Source organism: Bos indicus x Bos taurus, chromosome X (assembly GCF_003369695.1).
Source record: "Bos indicus x Bos taurus breed Angus x Brahman F1 hybrid chromosome X, Bos_hybrid_MaternalHap_v2.0, whole genome shotgun sequence".
Lineage (NCBI taxonomy): Eukaryota > Metazoa > Chordata > Mammalia > Artiodactyla > Bovidae > Bos > Bos indicus x Bos taurus.
The window spans coordinates 130,938,336-130,957,118 of NC_040105.1; the positions used below are offsets into that span (position 1 = coordinate 130,938,336).

The window sequence follows — 18,783 nt, forward strand, 5'->3', positions numbered from 1 at the left end:
AAGGATCCTGTGTACCCTTAAGTCTCGGTGTTTCCGAGGGATTCCACCCAGGGCCTCATTTGCCACATGTATACAGCCTGTGCTGTAGCTGGCACTGTGCTAGGCACTGGCAAGGCGTAAGTTAAGAGAAGTTGTCCCTGGCATCCAGTGTGTGTTCACTACGGTTAAAAAAATAAAATAATGTGGCAACTTGGAAAGGGGGAAAAGAATTCAGGGTGGGGTGGGAATGAATCAGGAAGTTCCTTTGAGAGGTGAGGTGATGGGCAGAGTGGTGGTGAATTGAAATGTCTTGTGCCTAGTGTATGACACCACTAAAATCACTGCTGTGGGTGTTTCCCTTCAACAAAGCACGTTGCTTAAGTACTTGAATGCTAATTGAACCCCTGTCCAGCCTCTGACTTAGAGGCATTATCTGGTGGCCGTATCTCCAGCCTCTGATCCCCCTCTTCCCTAATCTCCCAAATCTTTATCTCTAGTGAGGGTGAGGGAGAGGGAATGGACATCCTTAGGATCTTAACTGGAATAAGCATTTTGCATGTATTTCCTCCTTTAAATTTCACAATCAGCCTGTAGCCTAAGCCAGGTAATCAACTGCAAAGTGGCAGAGTGGGGATTCGAACCGATACAGACTCTGAAGCTTGTGCACTTTGCACCGCCAGGCGCTTTACACAATGCGCCGCCTCAGGCGGAAGTCCTCTTCCTCCTCCTCGCCGACACCCGCGGTCCGTCTCTACAGAAAGCAGGCAGGCGGAGGATAGGAGCCAGATGGTTATCTGGCCGCGGAACATTCTGGAGTGACCTTTGTAGTTCGCTACAGTGGGAGGGAACCTCAGTTTCCCGCGATGGCTATGCTGCCCAAAGGGCAAAGCACCCTCGGCGACTCTACCGCCCCCTGCCGCCGGTAGCTCCCGGGCCGAGGCGGCTGTCCTTGGGAGGGCTTGTGTGCCAGAAAAAAGCTCACCGCCTGCCCAAGAGGGGTCGACGCTGGTGCTGGGCTGCAGACAGCCCTGCCAAATTTGGTGACAAAAGACGCCCTACTATGTGTCCAACGCGGTGTCGGTGATTCCTAATAGCCATCGCCTTTTATGTGAAAATTAGTGGCTTTGCAAAATAGTGAGGTCTCTATTAAAAGACGTCTTCAAACTAGATTAGAACGAATTTCGCAAAAAGCTTGTCTGCAGGTCCAAACTCCTTACTTCTTGAAACCAATAAAGCTTTCCACCCCCAACAGTTGCTCACTCTCCCTGGAGGGAGAGGAAGCAGCACCCCCGCCTTCCTCGACCCCATCCCCACCCCCACCTCCACCCCCAGTCGCGAGGAGCTGGGGTCTAAGCAGCGATGGGATCTGGGAGGGGGGCTGCTGCGGGGAGGAGCCTCCGGCAGGGTCGACCAACGCAGAATCAGGGTCTCCGCGGAGCTCACGTGCCCTCCGCCAGCCGGCGGATTCCCCGGGCCCTCCAGTTTTCCCGGGTTCCGACTGGACCCCATCTGGACCCAACTCACTCACTCCCTTTGCTTGGGGATGGGGAGCAGGCGGGTTAATGGGAACAACACCCAGGTCAAAGGGAAAAGAGCGTCTGTGCCTGCAGCGCCTCGGCCGCCCATCCCCCCTCCTTCCTTCCCCCTCCTCCCATCCTCGCCCCCTTCTCTTCCGCCCGGAGGGAAGGAGGGGGCGGGCTGTATGTGTATGTATGTATGCATGTACGCGTGTGTGTGCGCGCGCAAGTGCGGCTCGCCTGTATGTGAGTTCCGTGTGTGGCTGGGTGTGGGGTGTGTGTTGCATGCTTTAGTTCGAGTGCTGAGTGTGAAGTGGATTTGGTTTGAGCTCGGATGTGGAGCATGTGTTTGTGTGTGCACGTTTGTAGGTTGTACGTTTCTGCCTGGTTGTAGTGTGACTGTGTGGGTGCGGTCTGGATGTGGGTGTGTTCGATGTATGCTTCTGCCGGGGTCTGTGGTCGTGCTGTAGTGTATATGTGTATGCAGTGTGTGTATGTTTGTGTGCCCGTAGAAGCTTGTGTGTATGTTTGTTTGGTGTGTGTTTACCCTTAGCTGTGTTAGGTCAAGATGGGTTTACAGGCGGTGATTGTTGTGGTGTGTAGTGTGTGTTCGTGAGCAAGGTGTCTTTATATGTGAGCTTACTTAAGGCGTGTGTGTCCAAAGGTTTGTGTCAGGTTGCACTGTGTGTGTGTGTTTGAGTGTGATGTGCTCTTGTGTGTGGTGGGGACGCATGCAGCCAAGGTCTGTGCTAGGGTGGAGGGCTGAAAACCCGGTGTGTGTGTCTTGGAGGGGGGTCGCCGTGTGGTTTTACAGGTGTAGTGTGTGAGAGCATGGGGTTGTCTAAAGAGCCCAAGTGACTGTGTGCTTGGTGGTTTTTTTTTTTTTTTTTTAATTGGGGGTGGAGGGGGACTTTGCTCCAGGACTGGGACGAAGAAGGAGCTAGGGGCCCGCGACTTCGGCAGAGTCGCCTCGTGCCCGGAATTGCTGGGTCTGGGTCCGACGACCCCCACGCTGTGTGCACCAGGCCCCCCGGGGGGCTGGGTGTGAGCTTACCTGACTGCCTAGAGGAAAGAAGAGGAGGGCGTCGCCCGTGACTGGCCAGGTAGGGCGCCTAAGGCGCTGTTCAGGGGCTGGTGGGAATAAACTGGAAAGATTCTTGGTCACTGATCCCCTCCCCCATCCCCCAGGAGATCCCAGTTCCTGCCCAGCAAAGCCCAGCTATTTGCTCAAGGCCTGGCTGTTTCACAGTTCTTTGGCTTTGTGTGGGCACATACGGTTGCCTGGAATCCCTTTCCCCCTGGGCCTTGTGACAGACTCCTACTTATTTTTTAAGAACTCACTTAGGAGTCACAAAACTTTCTCTGCTTTACTGTAGCCCTCCCTCCCAGTTGAGGGCTCTTTCCTTTGAGCCATCATAGTTGCTCTCTTCATACTTCTCATGATATCATCATACATAACTGCAATTATTTGTCTCTCCTTTTAAACTTTGGGCTCCTATAGTAGATGCCTGGTATATGGTACAAATAATAATAGTCATCATGATCATTATGTTACCATTTATTAAGTACTTATTGTATACCAGGGATTGTGCTAGTGCATTGTCTGGAGTCTTCACAATGACCTCATGAGGTAATTAGAGCTATGACTTATCACTTTTTTGCACATCACACATCAAACTCTGAGTAGTTAAGTAACTTCTCCAGGGTCACACAGCCAGTGGGAGGTAGAGGTAGTATTTGAATCCAGGTTTGCCAAGCTCCCTAAACCTTTCTTCTTTTCCAAGCAGCCTCACCAAGAATCCCTCATTTCTGCTAGGCACTGAGGTCTCTATCAAACAGTATCACTTCCCAACAAATTTTTCTTTTGAGCTTACTGACAGCACCAAGAGTGCTCAGCATGATTATTTTCTTTGTCTCTGAGACAGCTGATAGCTTCTCCACCATACTTGCTTTGTTGACACCTCAAAATCTTTAATTACTCTAGGCTCATAAGCAGCTCACAGACTCCAGTTCTGGGAGCTCTCCTTAGGCTGGTGCTGAAAGAAAGAGCAGAGAAGGAGCACTTTCTAGCCATAGGGTCAGGGGAATTGAGCATGGATGGGAATGGAAGTGAGGGGTCAGGATGGAGTAAGTGAATGATTTCACAGCTCCCCCTGACCCATTTTTATGGCACTACCACCAGAAATTGATATGTAGTAAATTTCAAGCAGACCAGTCATCGCCACATCAAACTACACACAGAAAAACAAGCAGAGCCCCCCAGTAGATTTTTGAATGAACCCCCTTTTGTATTATTCATGTTTGGGGGGAGCACTGTGCCTACCTAGTGGGGTTTCTGCTGCTCTGATGCCTTCCAAGCAGCCTCATCTGAGAATTTCAAATTAAAACAATACATCGCATTTTTTTTTTTTTTGGAACACATTTATTGGGGGGAGAGGGGGGTTGGCTCCATCACAGCTAAAGGGCTGCTGGAAGAACTGATTTCCAGCTCAGCCCCCCAGGGAACCAGCCTAGACTGTCGCAGAGAGGTCAGGGGGTGGATAGAGAGGGACAATTCAACAGTGGTGAGTCACTTTGCCACTTTTCAGGGGGGAAAGCAGAAAGCAAGAAGCACGATTTAAATTGCCACTGTTATTATTGTGCCCTTTCAACTGGCACAAATGAGCCTGGTGTGCAGACGAGAAGCAGCTGTAACATCCATAAAGCTTCCCCGCCAGCTGGGCCTGGGTCAGCACCTCATCCTGGGTGGGCAAGAGAAGCATTGCCTAAACTACTACGTAGCCAGAAAGTGTTGTGTTTTCTTTTTGTTTTTAAGTGCAGTGGGGAAAGTGGTTCTAGAGAAGTCAAAGTCACACAGGGCACAGACTAGCTGAAGCCCCTTGCTGAAGTCTGTCCAGGAAGTTCATGCAAACTTTGGTGTCTTCCAGCATCTGGTCTCAGGCAGGTGACTTTCCTGCTGCTGCGGGGGCCAGTCTGATCCCTCCTCACCCTCCTCTGAATATAGCAAGTCCACTTCCACTTCCTCACTGCCATCCTGCGAGGCTTCTGCCTCCCACCTCTACATACAGACCACTCAAGCACGGGACCACCTATGTAAATTCTGTTGTCTGAGTCCCACCTGAATTCGTGAAGACTGTCTGATTCACTCCAGTCCAGTACTCTTACCTGTGAAATGGGGGACAAACTTCACCTTTGAAGAAGCCGAAAGCTCCAAGACTCTAACTCCAAAGATGCACTTCTAGGCTGCATAACCCACATAAATGGTGGGTTAGGAGGGGCTACCAGGACCCTTGTCAACATTGCCACCACCATGGGGTAGACACACACACACACACACACACACACACACACACACACACATGTACGCATGCACACACACTTCCCTTGGAGCTTAAAATCCCCACTATAAAAAAGTCTCTCTCTCTCTCGAGTTCATAACAGGAGGATTATACAGGGAATTGTAAAGGTGGAAAAAATGCTTTAACAAACTCCATTACTGCCAAATGTAAACAGAAATTTGCTTGTTTTCACCCTAAAAACAACCCATACGGGCAAGGCACCAAAACGGGAATTTTATCAAAAAAGAAAGATCTTGGTTTTCCCAAGAAAATGTGAGTAAAACCTTTAAAGATAAGGACCTTCAGACAGCTTTTGAGTTTGTATCCCAGCTCCATCACTTACTTGCTGTGTGATCTTGGGAAGGTTACTTCATCTCTCTGAACCTCAGTTTTCTCATCTGTAGTTTGGAGATGTTAACACCTGCCTTAGACATGCTCAGATGACTGAAGGAGGTAAAATATGGAAAGTGTCAGCCAGATGTCTAACACATCTAGTAAATGTTCAAGAAAAGGATAATTCCCTCTCTTGCTTAAGTCGCCCGCCACCCACATAGCCCAAAGTGTCCTAACTGGGGTGTTCAGGGACTGAAGCTGACTGACTAAGCTGCCAATTTTCCTCATTACTGGTGTGTCTGACACTCTTGAAATAGCCCCTCTTCTTTTAGGGTGATGTTGTGATCAGCCTAATGCAGCCCGGAAGAATTGGACCCTAAGTCCAATTCTCACTCTGCAGTTTCTCCTGGCAGTGTTAATGAGACCAAGGTTTCAGATGTAATATTCCATATAGGAAAGTTTCCAACTACCTGCTCAGCATCTAGACTTCCTCCCATCCCAGCTATGGACTGCACTCCCCAGCCCTCACATCAGAGCCAGTCTTGACCCCATCTCTTAAATGTGTGCCATTGTACCCCAGAGAAAGACAGGGTGAATATTCCCTGGCTAAACTGCCCCCACGACTTCCGTTATGTTTTTTCTTTTGTTTTCTGAACTCTAACCTAGAAATTAGGAGAGGCTCCCAAGGCCACCCTTTTTCTAGCAGCCACCAACATTGCGGGGGGCGGGGAGGAGATGAGGGGAGAGATGATGTTTCTCTGAAATATACTTTGCAACACCTAAAATACTGTTCCAATTAGTTGTTATCTAACTGTTCGCAGTCAAAGGAAAATAAACCTACCCTTTGGTAAAGTATAAGAGAAGACCCCAATCGGTGCCCTTTCCTCTCTGATGCTATTGCCTCCCTCTAGAGACAAAAACAAGTCACTACAAGCTGAAGCTGCATTTGGGTAGAGTCGGGGTGGAGGTAGGAGTGCAGGTTAAGAAGTTGAGGGGAGGGGCTGGATATAATCCCATGGAGTGATAAAGAGGCTACAGAGTATTGAGATTTATGGCAGAAAAGCTCTGAGCGGCCAGGCTCCAGGTGCTCTCAGTCTCTGGAAGATGCCTTCAATTCCTCCCTCTTCTTTACCTCTCGTATTCATCCTGCTACCTACCCTCCCAGACCCTACTACCCCCTCCCAGACCCTAGACTCCACCATGTGAGATAATCTATTAGTGAGTCCCTCTGAGGATTTAAGAATTTAAGCTTTTCTCTATTTCCTATCCCTGTGTGCTTCTGAGGAGGTCCTGTAGCCCCTGCTTTGAAGAGGAAAGTGGGAGGGGTAACAGGGGTCAGCTACACCATACAGAGAACTGCTGGATCAGGAGAGAGGCCCCGGCCATTTAATAAGCATCACTGAGTGCAGGGACCTCCCAGTTACTGGGTAGCAGGTGCCTGTCCCGAGGAAGCTGTGTGGTTTTTCAAGAACTGTATCTGAGACATGACAGTAGCTGCCAAGGCTCATCAAACACGCCATCTACCTACTTCTGCTGATACATGTGAGAACAGATGATACTGCCAGAAGGAAACAGAAATCGTTTCCTAGTGACTCAGAGCCCCAGCAATAAGAACACAGGTGGTGTTTGCATTGCATCTTTCCAGTTGAAATGTGCACCTTTTCAAAGAAAGCAATCTATAAGTAATCAAGCAGATCAAAGACCAGAATTTGGACTCTGGGCAAGGAAACATCATCATCGTATTGACCACCTAGTAAATGTCTGCTTCTGTACCAGCATAGTAATGGAAGCTTTGCAAATGTTATTTCTTTTAATCTCATGCAGGCTTTGAAATCAGACCAAAAGGGGTTGTGGTCCTTGCTCAGCTATTGTGTGGCAGTGAGCAAGTTACTAAACCTCTCTGAGTTTTTGTTTTACAGTGAAGATGATAATACTTCAAAGAGTTGTTACAAAAGTTAAATGGGATCATTTGTGTAAGATGACTGGTACACAGCAAATATTCGGAGAAGGAATAAAACACATCTTTTGATACCTGAACCATAGAAGGCACTTAATAATGATATCGCCAATAACAATAATACAACTACTACTAAAAGTTATTAAAAATAATTATTATTATTTATAACTTGAAAATGTAGGCATTATTACATTACTTTAAGAGAGGTTAAGACACTTGCTCATTTCAAGACTGTGAAAGCAGGTCTGGAATTCAAGCCCATTCTGCCTTTTCCCACCCAGTATTAGGGGACATTTCATGATCATTGGGAAGATCACATTTGGCTGACCTGATTTAGTCATTACATTTAAACTAGAATTTGAAGAGTATCCCTTAAACTACGTATAGTGGGATTCTAGATAATTATAATTATTATATGGACTATTGTACAGACTATATTATATGGACTATTGTATGGACTATTTGCATTCAACTAGCATTTTAAGAATCTCTTTAGTCCAGGTTCGATGCATGATACAGGATGCTCGGGGCTGGTGCACTGGGATGACCCAGAGGGATGGAATGGGGAGGGAAGAGGGAGGGGGGTTCAGGATGGGGAACACGTGTACACCCGTGGCGAATTCATGTTGATGTATGGCAAAACCAATACAATATTGTAAAGTAAAAAATATAAATAAAGAAGTTATGCTCCTCAAAAAAAAAATTCTTTTTAAAATATAAGAGTAATTTAAGCACAAACTTGATAAAAATTTTGGGAAACAGAAAAAATAACTATTATCCTATCAACCTAATAGGGTCTCTTACTTGACCTTGTTGCTGAATTTTCTTCCAGTCTTTTAAAAAATGCATATTTGACACATAAATCATACCATTTTCCATGTTGCTACATCTTTGTCATAAACAGCATTTTTATGGGTGTAGACTAGTCTAACAAGTGGAGATGTCATATATTTTATTTAACCATTCCCCTACAGTTGGACATTTAGGCTGTCTTGGTTGATAAGTTGAAAAAAGGAATGACGTTGCTTTCACTGTTGCCATCATCACCCTCAGGGACCTGGTATCCTGCTCCATCAATGCCCAATATGCTTTCTGTCATTTGATATTTAAGCTTGATGAATGTCAGCTCTACTGCTGGAGCCTGAGATACACTTGCAAGAGTATCATTTTCTGCCAGTTTTCATCACACAGATGCTGCATTTTATACTATGATGGGTTAAGTGTGGCCTAACCTAGGAACCTAAGCTCTGGAGTGTCACTTTTTTTCCTTTGGAGAAATGTCTTTTGACAAACAAATGTCATTTGACAAACAAATGATTTTCAAAGGCACTTCAGAAAGTCTTGCAATTGGTGGATGGGGGTGCTAGTCCAATGCCATGATCAGGGAAGCAGGGTGTCTCATTGGCAAACTTGCCCCAGCTCTGGGAAGTAATCCTGTGCAGTGCCACCAGACCTGGTCTCAGTGCAACGATTGGGTCCCATCCCCAAGAAAAGATCAAATTTGTATGTAAAGTGGGCCCTAGGGTCCCTTTAGCTTTAGAGTTTTGGCTGCTTTACAGAAGTCCAATTGTCTGAGGCTAAATCCAATGCCAGGAGTGAACTGGGGACAGAATTTCAAGTGGGTCAATTGTGCTGTCCCTTTCCCTGGGAAAGAAGCCCTTTCTGGGTCCCCATTCTTTCCATACCTAATTGATGCTTCTCCCAGATGTCTTCATATGGTCATCGATTGCCCGTTGCCACCCTCAAAAGATTGCTCTGACATACCAACAATGTCCCAAGCAAGAGGTGGTTGGGTGGGTAAAGGAACATTGAGAATGCTTCCCCTAGTCTTCCCAATCATCAGTCAGCTGCTCCCTCCCTGTGACTCCTGAGGATTTCTGGAAGGCATTTGAGAGGAGGCACCAAGGGCAGCTGGAGCCCTACAGAATATCAGTAGTTACCACAAAGTTACATTGATGTGAGTGAGTTCTTACCTGGTCAAAAAACTGTACCCCCAAACCAATGACTTATTTCAAAATGATGTTCTATGACTTAAGTGAGATCACATATGTAAAGGACTGAGGCTGGGACCCAGCATCTGGGTAGTACTTCACATATATTAGCTGCTCTGTACAAGTAATAGAACTGGCGTAGGCAGTGGTGTACCCCACTGACATATGTAGGGGGACAGGTCTCACCAGATTGGAAATGCAGTAGCAAATATATGTCAAACAACTATAGAATACAGACTCTGAAAAGAGCTTGAGTTTACTTTTTTCTTCAGGTGAAGAAAGTACTTCCAATATAAATTAGCAATTTGTGTGAACTATGTGGCATGTACAAGGGATTTGTGTGTGGCATGTGCATGTGTGATGTTATATTGTGTGTGAAAAGTATGTGATGCATGTGAAGTATGTGTGCACTGGTGACATTGTAGGTGGGAATGTGTACATGTGTGTGTGTTTATGGCTACGTGTCTGTGTACCGTGAGTGCGAACCTGGTCTTCCAACAGAGGGAAAGTCAACCATCCAGGACTATATTTACAGGGACACAGCTGGAAATCCTCTTTTGGCCAGGTCATTGGGCATTCACAACTTGGAGCACGTTCAAAGAAGAGCAGCTAGATGTGGGTAAAGAGCCTTGTAGCCGTGTCACGTGTTAAATGGATGAAGGAACTGGGGAGGTTTGGCCTGGATGAAAATAGGGGTGAGTGGGGGTGGGGAACGGAGAGGGTTGGCACTGTTCTCTTGGAAGGATCATGAAGGTCAGCACTAGAGCCAGAAAAAGAGATTTGGGTTCAGCTTAAGGAAAAACCTTCTAATTCTAATAGAAATGACTGTCTTTAGTTGGGAATGGGCTACTTGTGTGATACTGACCCTCTTCCCAATGGGGTTATTCATAAAGGAGACTTCATATTCTTGATCTCATTGGAGTCACAGCTTTCAAGCCAGGCAGGGGTGGAATGGTTCATTCCATCCCCTTTTCAAAGGTAGGGTGTTTGAGCTGAAAGGCCTTAAAAGGCATCTTATAAAACTCCCTTATAATTATTTTTGTCTTCTATATACCAGGATCACATAAACTAGAAAAAAAAATATACAGAACAAAAAATGAAACTCTCCGTGTGTATGCAGATCTTTCTTTCTTTCTCAGAGAACGTGTGGCCTGCCAGAGACTGCACTTGAACTTGCTAAGCATGCTGCAGCCCCCTAGTAGTAGGTCAGAGTTCTGGGATGGTTCTCAGCAGGGTGCTCTGGCTGGCAAGGACTAAAAACAGTTTCTGCAGAATTAAACTGCCTAGGCCCCTCCCCTCCCTGTGAGGGGGCAGAGGAAAGAGGAGACAACCCCAGGTTTGGTCTATGGCTGGTGACCAATGACGCACTCTCACCAATATAGATTTTGGAGGTGGAGACTATGGAAAAACAGGTGGCAGTGGGGGCAGGTGGCAGCCTAGAGGGGGTGGGGCCTACCAAGGGAGAGTGAAGGACAGTGTGAGTGGGGGTCCTGGGAAATCTCAAACAGAAAATATAAGTCTCCTGAAACTTAAGGAGGAGAAAAAATAAATGAGTTTCCAAAATGTACTTTATAGAAGCAGTTCCCAGGAAAGACCACCCACATAGCACACTAGCCCTGGGATCTTTTGTACACCTATGCCCTCAACTCCACAGGGATAGGGAAAACAGCATTGATCTCAAAGTATCCATGGGAAGACCCAGGCTAAAGACCCCAGGCCTCTGCCATTGGGCAGTTTGGAGCAGTGGACAGTTGACAGAGCCTCTGCAGAAACAGATTGGCTGCCAACTCCTTGTGTGACCTTGGGCAGGCCTTTGCCATCTCTGGCCTTCAGTGTCACCATCTCTTAAATAAAGGGGCTGAATTTGATGATCCTAAGGGGCCCCTGTCGATATTCTGTAGTTGAGATTGGCACATGGGGGACAGGCTTCAAGGCAAAAGGATCCCCGCTCCCCCAATCCATCTTCAGGGTTCCCGGGCCCGAGCTGCCAGGCCGGGGGCATTCATCCTGGGGCCTGTATGGCCCTTAGGTTTCGGGACTCTTGGTCCTAAGTGTCTGGCCCCGACGCTCTAGCTGTCCCCGAGGACGGCTGAGCCAGCGACTCCGCCCCCGCGCTCGACCCGCGTCCCGCCGAGCCATTAGCGCGATTGCTCGCTGTTCCCGGCAAAGCCGGTGATTTATGCGGGGCCTCGACGGGGCAGTCCTTGAGCCAGGAACAATTAGCTAAAAGCCCTCGGGAAGGGAGGCGAAGGGGCGGCGATCCAAGCCCCAGGGCGCCCGGCCGGGGCGGCAGCCGCCGGCAGCCCCCGGCCGAGGACCCCAGACCCCCGACTCGGCGGGCCCCACTCACCACGGCGGGGGCGGGGCTCGAAGGCCGACGCGAAAAGGCAGTCCAGCATCCACGCCATGGCCCGCGCTCGGCGCCGCAGCCTCGCAGCCGGCGTCCGCGCCAGCCCCCGCGCCGGCGGCCCTAAGTAGCCCCCGGTGACCACGCCCTGAGCCGCACCCTGCACCCAGCGAAGAGTGTCTCGGTCACCGGACACCTCGGGCCTGTCACGAAAGGGGCAGGGCCTCAGGGGAGCCCCCCTCCCGCCGGAGGAGAGGCGGCTGATCCCACAGCCCCTTCCCCCACGCGGAGGGAGGCCGATATCCAGCTCCTGTCCCGGGAAGCCCCGACTCTGAGGGCAGGACCCTGCCCCTATCCCGGGGAGCCCCGAGTCTGAGGGGAGACGCCATCTCAGCCCTGGTGAGCCCCGAAGCTGAGAGGGAAGGGAGGCCTTGCCCCCAGAAGCCCCAGTTGGGTGCGTAAAAGCGAGCCTGTCCCCCAGAAGCTGGTATTTGAGGGCCAGATAGTGCACCTGCCTCTGGGAGCTCAGATCTGAGGGTAAGATTGTATCCCAGCCCGAAAACCCCCAAGTTTTAGCGGACACATCATCGCCGCCTTTGGGAGGAGGCCCAGTCTAGGCGGGAAGTGGTGTCTGCCTTAGGAGCCCTGAACAGGATGGGGAGGCCTGGCCTCCGCCCCTGGGGACCCCCTTGTCTTAGAGGAGGCATCACCTCAGCCGTGAATAACTCCGGATCTGATTTGTGATGTCACAGCTCTGTTCTCCAGGACCAAGAATGTGGGAGCCCCAAAGTTGAGAGTACTTTTACTGTTCCTGCCCTGTGGATCCCTCGGGCAAGTGGGAGATGCTTTCCTGTCTGGGATTGTTAGTTTTGAGGGGGTTGGTCCCCAACCGAGACAAAAGAACATGGCATCAAGTGTGTATGAATATGGGGTGTCCATCAGTTGCCGCTAACTTACGGATTCCACCGCCTACGCTTTTGCTCAGGGCACTGACATAGGAGGGGCACCAAGATTTATTTTTAGAAAGAATTCGATATTTGATATTTCAATGGGGGGTGGTACTGTGTTAGATTTCATTGCACTTCCTTTATGGCTTTGGTTTTTTAAATTTTAAATGCGTATGGGGGCACATACCATAATAGGTTCAGTGTTTGGGAGCCCCTGGTGCTAGTAAACTAGTCCCACCCCCAAATCCTGGGGTAGAAGCAGCCACCAGGGATGGACCATTTGGGGCAAGAAGGGCTTCTGAGAGAAATTTCCTTTTCTATACCTGTTCAGCCTCATCTTAATTTCTCACCCAGTTCTCCATTGGCAGTTGTACAAACCTGACTCTGTGCCTTGTTTTTCTCTACTGGGAAAATGGGGCTCTGTCGATAAAATGCTAGTGAGGAGGTAGAAAGGAATATGAAAAATTCTCTTCCAACAGCTCGATTGTAGGCTTGAGGAGTGGAAGCTGCAATCAAAGGTCCTTTGGGGAGAGCAGTTATTACATTTGCTTTGCTAACCACTGATATTAGCATTAATGCAGCAAAAGGGGTGCATAAAATGGAAAAATCGTCTGTACTTCACCATGCAATTCTTAGTAAAGCAGAGCTGTAGTCAGAGTTTAAAGGGTTTCCACTCATTTCCCTTCCTTTCCGGGAAACATGGTACCTCTCTGCCTTTATACCAATTTCTAAATCATTTCCAATTTCTCTGTTTTCTAAAAGCAATCAGAGTCAACAAATATTCACCAGACCTGCTCTTTTACCAATTTCTGCTGTACAAATACCCAGTCATCCAAGCCAAACAAGTCTGACATCTAGAAATGTCCAGTTTCAGGCTCTGGTTATTGAAATCTCTGCCTTACCTCTTCCCCTGAGCATATATACCACTAGCTTTTGTGATGGTCTCAATGGGTTTCTTTTTTTTCCCCTGCTGAATGAGATTTTGTGTGTGGGGAGGGGGTCCTATAAAGGCTGCCTGCCCAATCCAATCCAATGGGCTTCAGTAACTGAAGTTTCTCTCCTTCTAAAATAGCTCTACCTGAAGTACAAACTCATGACCACTATCCCTTGTGGTGATGTAGTAAAGGAACAAAGCTAAGCATGCTCACAGGCCTAGACTGGAAGCCCGACTGTGCTATATACTGGCTCTGTAACCTTAGGAAGATATTTTACCTCTCTAAGGCTTAGTTTTCCTTGTCTGTAAAATGGGGATGTTAATAGTTGTGAACAAACTCTTGGCAAACCAAAGCCTACTCATTTGGAAAAAAGAAAAGGGAAAATATGGAATTCAGAATTCTCAAAAAATTTTGTTTAACAGTCAAGTTAGCAGTTTTCCCCAACTCCTTTTGCTTTGACCCATGTCCTCTGCCACTTAATTACTTAGTGTTGTTTCCTTTGAAAATATTTACCCTTAACTAAATGTCACATAATAGGGGAATGCGTTTATCCATCAATCCATCCATTCTTTCAACAAATATTTATTAAATGTCCTTTGTGTGCAAGATATTGAACTGTGGATATAATGTTGATTAACTCAATGAATTATCATGCAATTATTTTTAAGTGTATAGTTTGGAAGCCTATATGATAACTTGAAAAAAATCATTTATGATTATTTTAAGTGAAAAATAATCAAAATGCAAAATGTATGCACACTATTATATAAACAGTACAAATTAATAATAAACTTATACATAAAAAAATGTTAACAGGAAACACACCAGAATCTTAGTAGTGACTCTTATTTAAGCAATGCAATTATGGGCAATTTTGAACTGTTTTATTATTTCCATACTTTAGTATTTTCTAAATTTTCTGTAATAAATGTATATCATTTTCTGGAGTTAGCAAATACCACTTATAGGAAAAAAAAAAAAACTATAACTTTGTCTGCTGAGTAAAGAAAGAGGTTGGGTAAGGGAAAGACTGGGGCCTTTACGCTGGGATTGTGCTCTTAGTACAGGGCTCTGGACCTGGCTGTGGTGACTCAGAAAAATCTGAAACTTGGTCTGTGAGTAAAATACAGAACTCCCCTCCTGTGCAGGACCACAGAACCCGTATGGTATCTCCTTTCCAAGAATGCAGAGGTTCATAAGACCCCAATTGAGCAGCCAAGAACCTGCTAGCTTGGACCTGCAACCCCTCACCCCAGGGTGTTCAAGGTGTATTGGGTATAATTGCCCTCACCCTGATAGTTTAAGGCTTAAAGCTTAACAACTTGCTGCCTCATAAGGTTGTCTCATTTCAATTCCAATTAAAAACCAAGCACCCTGCTCCTAACTTAGGTCATTGTTTGCTGTGTAGGAAAAAAAATACACTAGCTAAGAAGGCACAATGATGAAATCAAACTGGAGGCTCACTGACTATGAAAAGAAAGGTTTCCTATCTTTTGGCACCCAGGCAAACAGTTTGCTATTTAAACAAGATTCATGTTTTTTGAAGTATGGTCCATTGGACCAGCTGCATCAGAATCACTTGCTGTGCTATAAATGAAGATCCCCTGCTCCCACTCCAGATTTTCTTATTTACTCTGGATAAATACCCAGAGAATCTCTGGGCATGGGGACCAGGAAACAGCATTTGAGCTCACCTTGGGGGCTCCTGTACCCAATACAGTTAGAGAAACTCTAATACAGAGGAAATAACAGTTTCCCTGAAAACCTTCCACCACTGTCTCTTCCCATTGCACTCCAACTACAAGGAACCCTGGGACAGCCCTATGGAGAACTTGATCACTTTAACCTCACTCCGCTTTCTTTGGGTATATGGGTAAATATGTAGCATGAGAAATTGAACAAACCTCAAAACTTGACTCCTGATAGGATCTAGTGGTACTCAAAATGAGCCTTCACTTGGATTGTCTAAGAATCCTGTGTATGTCGATGTAGCATTTTTTCAGTCAGGTTATCTCATTTGGACTCCCTGCTTGGGGTCCTTATGTGAGGCAAGAGGCAGTGGAGGCACTGTGGAAAGAGTATGGCATTTAAAGCTAAAATATCAGGAGTGAGGTTGGGCATTTTGACTGACTGGCTGAATGGATGCTTCAAGTATGTCTGCTTTGCAACCTGAGCCCCAGGCTCCTCCTCTATGAAATGGGGTCCCCGTCCCCCCGCCCACTTTCCCAGCTGGTCAGTATGAAGGTCTCTGCAATTTCAGAAGTGAGATAACAAAAGTAACTACTCCCAGATCCATGGAAGGAAGTGGGAAATTAGCAAGCCTGCCTCCCCACAACCCCTTTTGAGGAGTCCTATCAGAAGGTCCACATGGTTTGTATAGGGTCATATGTGTCCTCTAAATGGGGCTAGAAACCTTAGGACCTCAAGATTTTGCCTCCCTGCTTTTCTATTTGGGAAGGGTTTACCTGAACTTATGGTGAACACATAGTAAAATCATGGCGGACCATTTGAGACCCCTCTGAGTCTCAGAAAGGCATGGGTGTCCTCATTTTTTTAAGTGGAGTTTTACAAGGAAAACTTGAAGTTCCTTTGCAGCTACTTAGCATTCCTAGGATACACTGCTTCTACAGCACTTTATTTTTTCCTATAGCTCTATTACTTCCAAGCATTTCATATCACCAAAGCCTGACAAGGTCCTGGCACCATCTTTGTGAGGCAGAAATGGGAGAAAATCATTCCCATTTTTTAAGTTAGAAAAGCTGAGGCAAAAGACAAGTAAGTAACTAGCCCACAGTCACCCGGCAGGGGAAAGATGAGCTGAGACTATCCCCGAGATCTCTTACTCCCCACCCATTCTTTTCTAGTACCCCTCCACAGATCCCAGGAGCTGTCTGTCAGTGTGCTGACACCACTCAAGAAAATGCAAGTTTCATCCTGACACCAGGAAGACAGAGCTACGATTACGCTTCAGTCCCCAAGGAGGCAGAGAAATTGCTTTTAGTTGACAAGTGCATCTCCCACACACATACCCCTCTGGTAGAATGAAAAGATAAAATCAAGTTAAAAATCCCAAATGCTCACTTAATTTTGTAAAGCATTTTGCTCTTTGAGCTAAAGGTAGGCAGGATGATAGAATTTTTAAGTCTAGAAGTCTCGACAGGGTAGGGCAGAATAGTAGGAATTAAGGGGGAACACAGAAAAAAAATGTCAGAAGAAAAAGTAGAGATGATTATTTAGTTTGTGCCATAATCAATAAGAGAAAATGGAGCTATCTGAAAAAAGAACTAGAAAGAACTGGGTGTGTGTGTTTTTATGCCTTTGAAAAACTGCAAAAGATGTGAGCCACTGAGATTTCCATTATAAATGAAAATTTTGTGGCTTTCAGTAATAAGAGTTTGGGGGCTGAGCAGGGGGACTGTCAACTTCGTGTGTCACCAGGGAAATTAATCTCTTGGTCTTTACTAGCTCTGAAGGTCATTTCTGTAAATCTGCTTCTGCTAAGTCGCTGCTGTCATGTCTGACTCTGTGCGACCCCATAGACGGCAGCCCACCAGGCTCCTCTGTCCATGGGATTTTCCAGGCATGAGTACTGGAGTGGGGTGCCATCGCCTTCTCCTTTCTGTAAATCATTCGCCCTTAAATGTTTAAGTGTGGCAGCTCCCCATGGGTCCTGAATCTGTTTCCACATCTGAGCCTCATATAGCTTGGGAGATTGGCAGGACAGAGATTAGCACAATCCCCATTTTATAGATGAAGAAAGTGAATGCCAGAAAAAGGAAGTGACTTGCTCAAAGGCATTCTGCCTTTGGGACCACTGTGCCTCTTTCTCTTGTATTTAGCTCCTTCTCACACCACCTGTATGCAGACTTCAATCTGGTCTTTAGACCTATATTTTCTTTTTTAAAAATATTTATTTTTAATTGATTGCTTTACAATATTGGCTTGATTTCTGTCGTACATCAACATGAATTAATCATAGGGGTACATATGTACCCTCCCTCTTGAATCTCCCTCCCACCCGCTGCCCATTCCCACCCCTCTAAGGTTATTACAGAGCCCCAGTTTGACTTCCCTGAGTCTAGACCTCATATACTTCTTGACTCCCTTTGGACTTTATATAGAGACTGAAGATGTTCCCCTAACTGAGCATTGTAGGGCCCTTAAAAAGCTTTCCAGTAAAGGACACTCTTGTTCTTAGGAGTTATGGGCTGAAGTATCTGCAAGTGAAGTGTCATAATGTCTATAATATAGGAGACGGGGGTGGGGAAGGAGAGAGAGAGAAGGGAGAGTATGCAAATGGCAAATTATTAATGAGGGTATGTACAAATATTTGTGTCATTCTTTCAATGATACAGTATGGTAAAGAATTTGAAAATATAAACTTGGAGGAAATCTATCCAAACCAGGTAGTCCCCCTACCTGCCTATGCTAAAATCTAGGAGGTCAATGGCATATCCCCTTTCACAGGGAATCCTTCGGAATGGCCCAGCCCCAAGTCCAGACCTAGCTCAGCAGGAGGGACAAACTGGACCCATGGCTGGTTTTGATGTCTTAGATGGCGCTTGGGTGGTGGGAAAGTGACTGCATGTACTGAGTGGGTGTTTGGTATGAGGGCTTTTGTGGCAGTGTAGCTAAGTGGAAGTCCTAGAGAATCGGAGCTTGATTTTTTTCCAGAAAAGAGTTTGCTTGCTTTTTAAATTTCAGGGTTTGTTTATCAGAGCTGGAAGTGTTATTAGAGATAATCTAGTCCAACCTCTTCACATGCCAGGGAGGACACTGAGATCCAGGGAGGGAGAGTGACTTACCCAACATCGCCCAGCAAATTAGTGGCTGAAATGGAGCTAGAAGCCATGTGTCCAGCTTCCTTGATCCCAGCTCGGTCCATGACATCGCACTGTCATCTCCCTTTGGATTCGTGGGCTCTTGATAGGTCATCTGCCCATCCCAGGGCTTGCCCTCTTCAGACCAGCATGGCACTTGGGGATTTGCAGTCAGTGACAGTCCCTGCCACTGGAAGCAGAGCCAGGCGCCTGAAGATGGCACCTGTCACATCCCATTGGAATGAATGACCTCCCTCTGAAAGTGAAATGGGCCTGGTGGAATCTGGGAGTGGCACCTTGAGAGCAGGTGGGCCAGGCCTGTGTGGCTGATGTGCCATGGACATTCACGGCAGAGGAGGTCATGGATCTGTCCTGAGAACTGTTTTCTGGGGAGTCTTCCACCTCTCGCAGCCCCCAAGTGATTTATTATTTTGGGGGCAGCCACTCTAGTTGACTGGTTTAGCTTTCATTGCCCCTGAGGGGGCGGGGGCGGGGGTTGGCCTGCCACTTCCTCTGCTCTGTCAGCTCATGGGATTGGTTCATCAGACAGCTTAGTTAGACCCTCGTGAGCCTGTCGGGATTAATGGCATTTGACTGTAAATCATGAGAAATCACATCA

General features: G+C 46.9%; 1 protein-coding gene across 5 annotated transcripts in view; it reads right to left on the reverse strand.

Annotated features, from left to right (window-relative positions):
- Nucleotides 1-11,607, reverse strand: part of ARHGAP36 (Rho GTPase activating protein 36) — a 31,573-nt gene extending 19,966 nt beyond the window's left edge. Inside the window, exons 1-3 of one of the 5 annotated variants that reach the window (XM_027534055.1) lie at nucleotides 11,466-11,607; nucleotides 5,178-5,278; nucleotides 4,662-4,739 (exon numbers count right to left, since the gene is read on the reverse strand). Coding sequence is in view for 3 of the 5 variants with exons in the window: in XM_027534050.1 (XP_027389851.1) it covers nucleotides 11,466-11,523 (58 nt within the window). In the remaining 2 variants the exon portion in view is untranslated. Of the gene's footprint in view, nucleotides 1-4,661; nucleotides 4,756-5,177; nucleotides 5,279-11,465 lie in introns of those variants that run through there. The other 4 variants (XM_027534053.1, XM_027534050.1, XM_027534052.1 and 1 more) reach the window with 4 other exon arrangements.
- Between the last annotated feature and the right edge of the window lie 7,176 nt (nucleotides 11,608-18,783).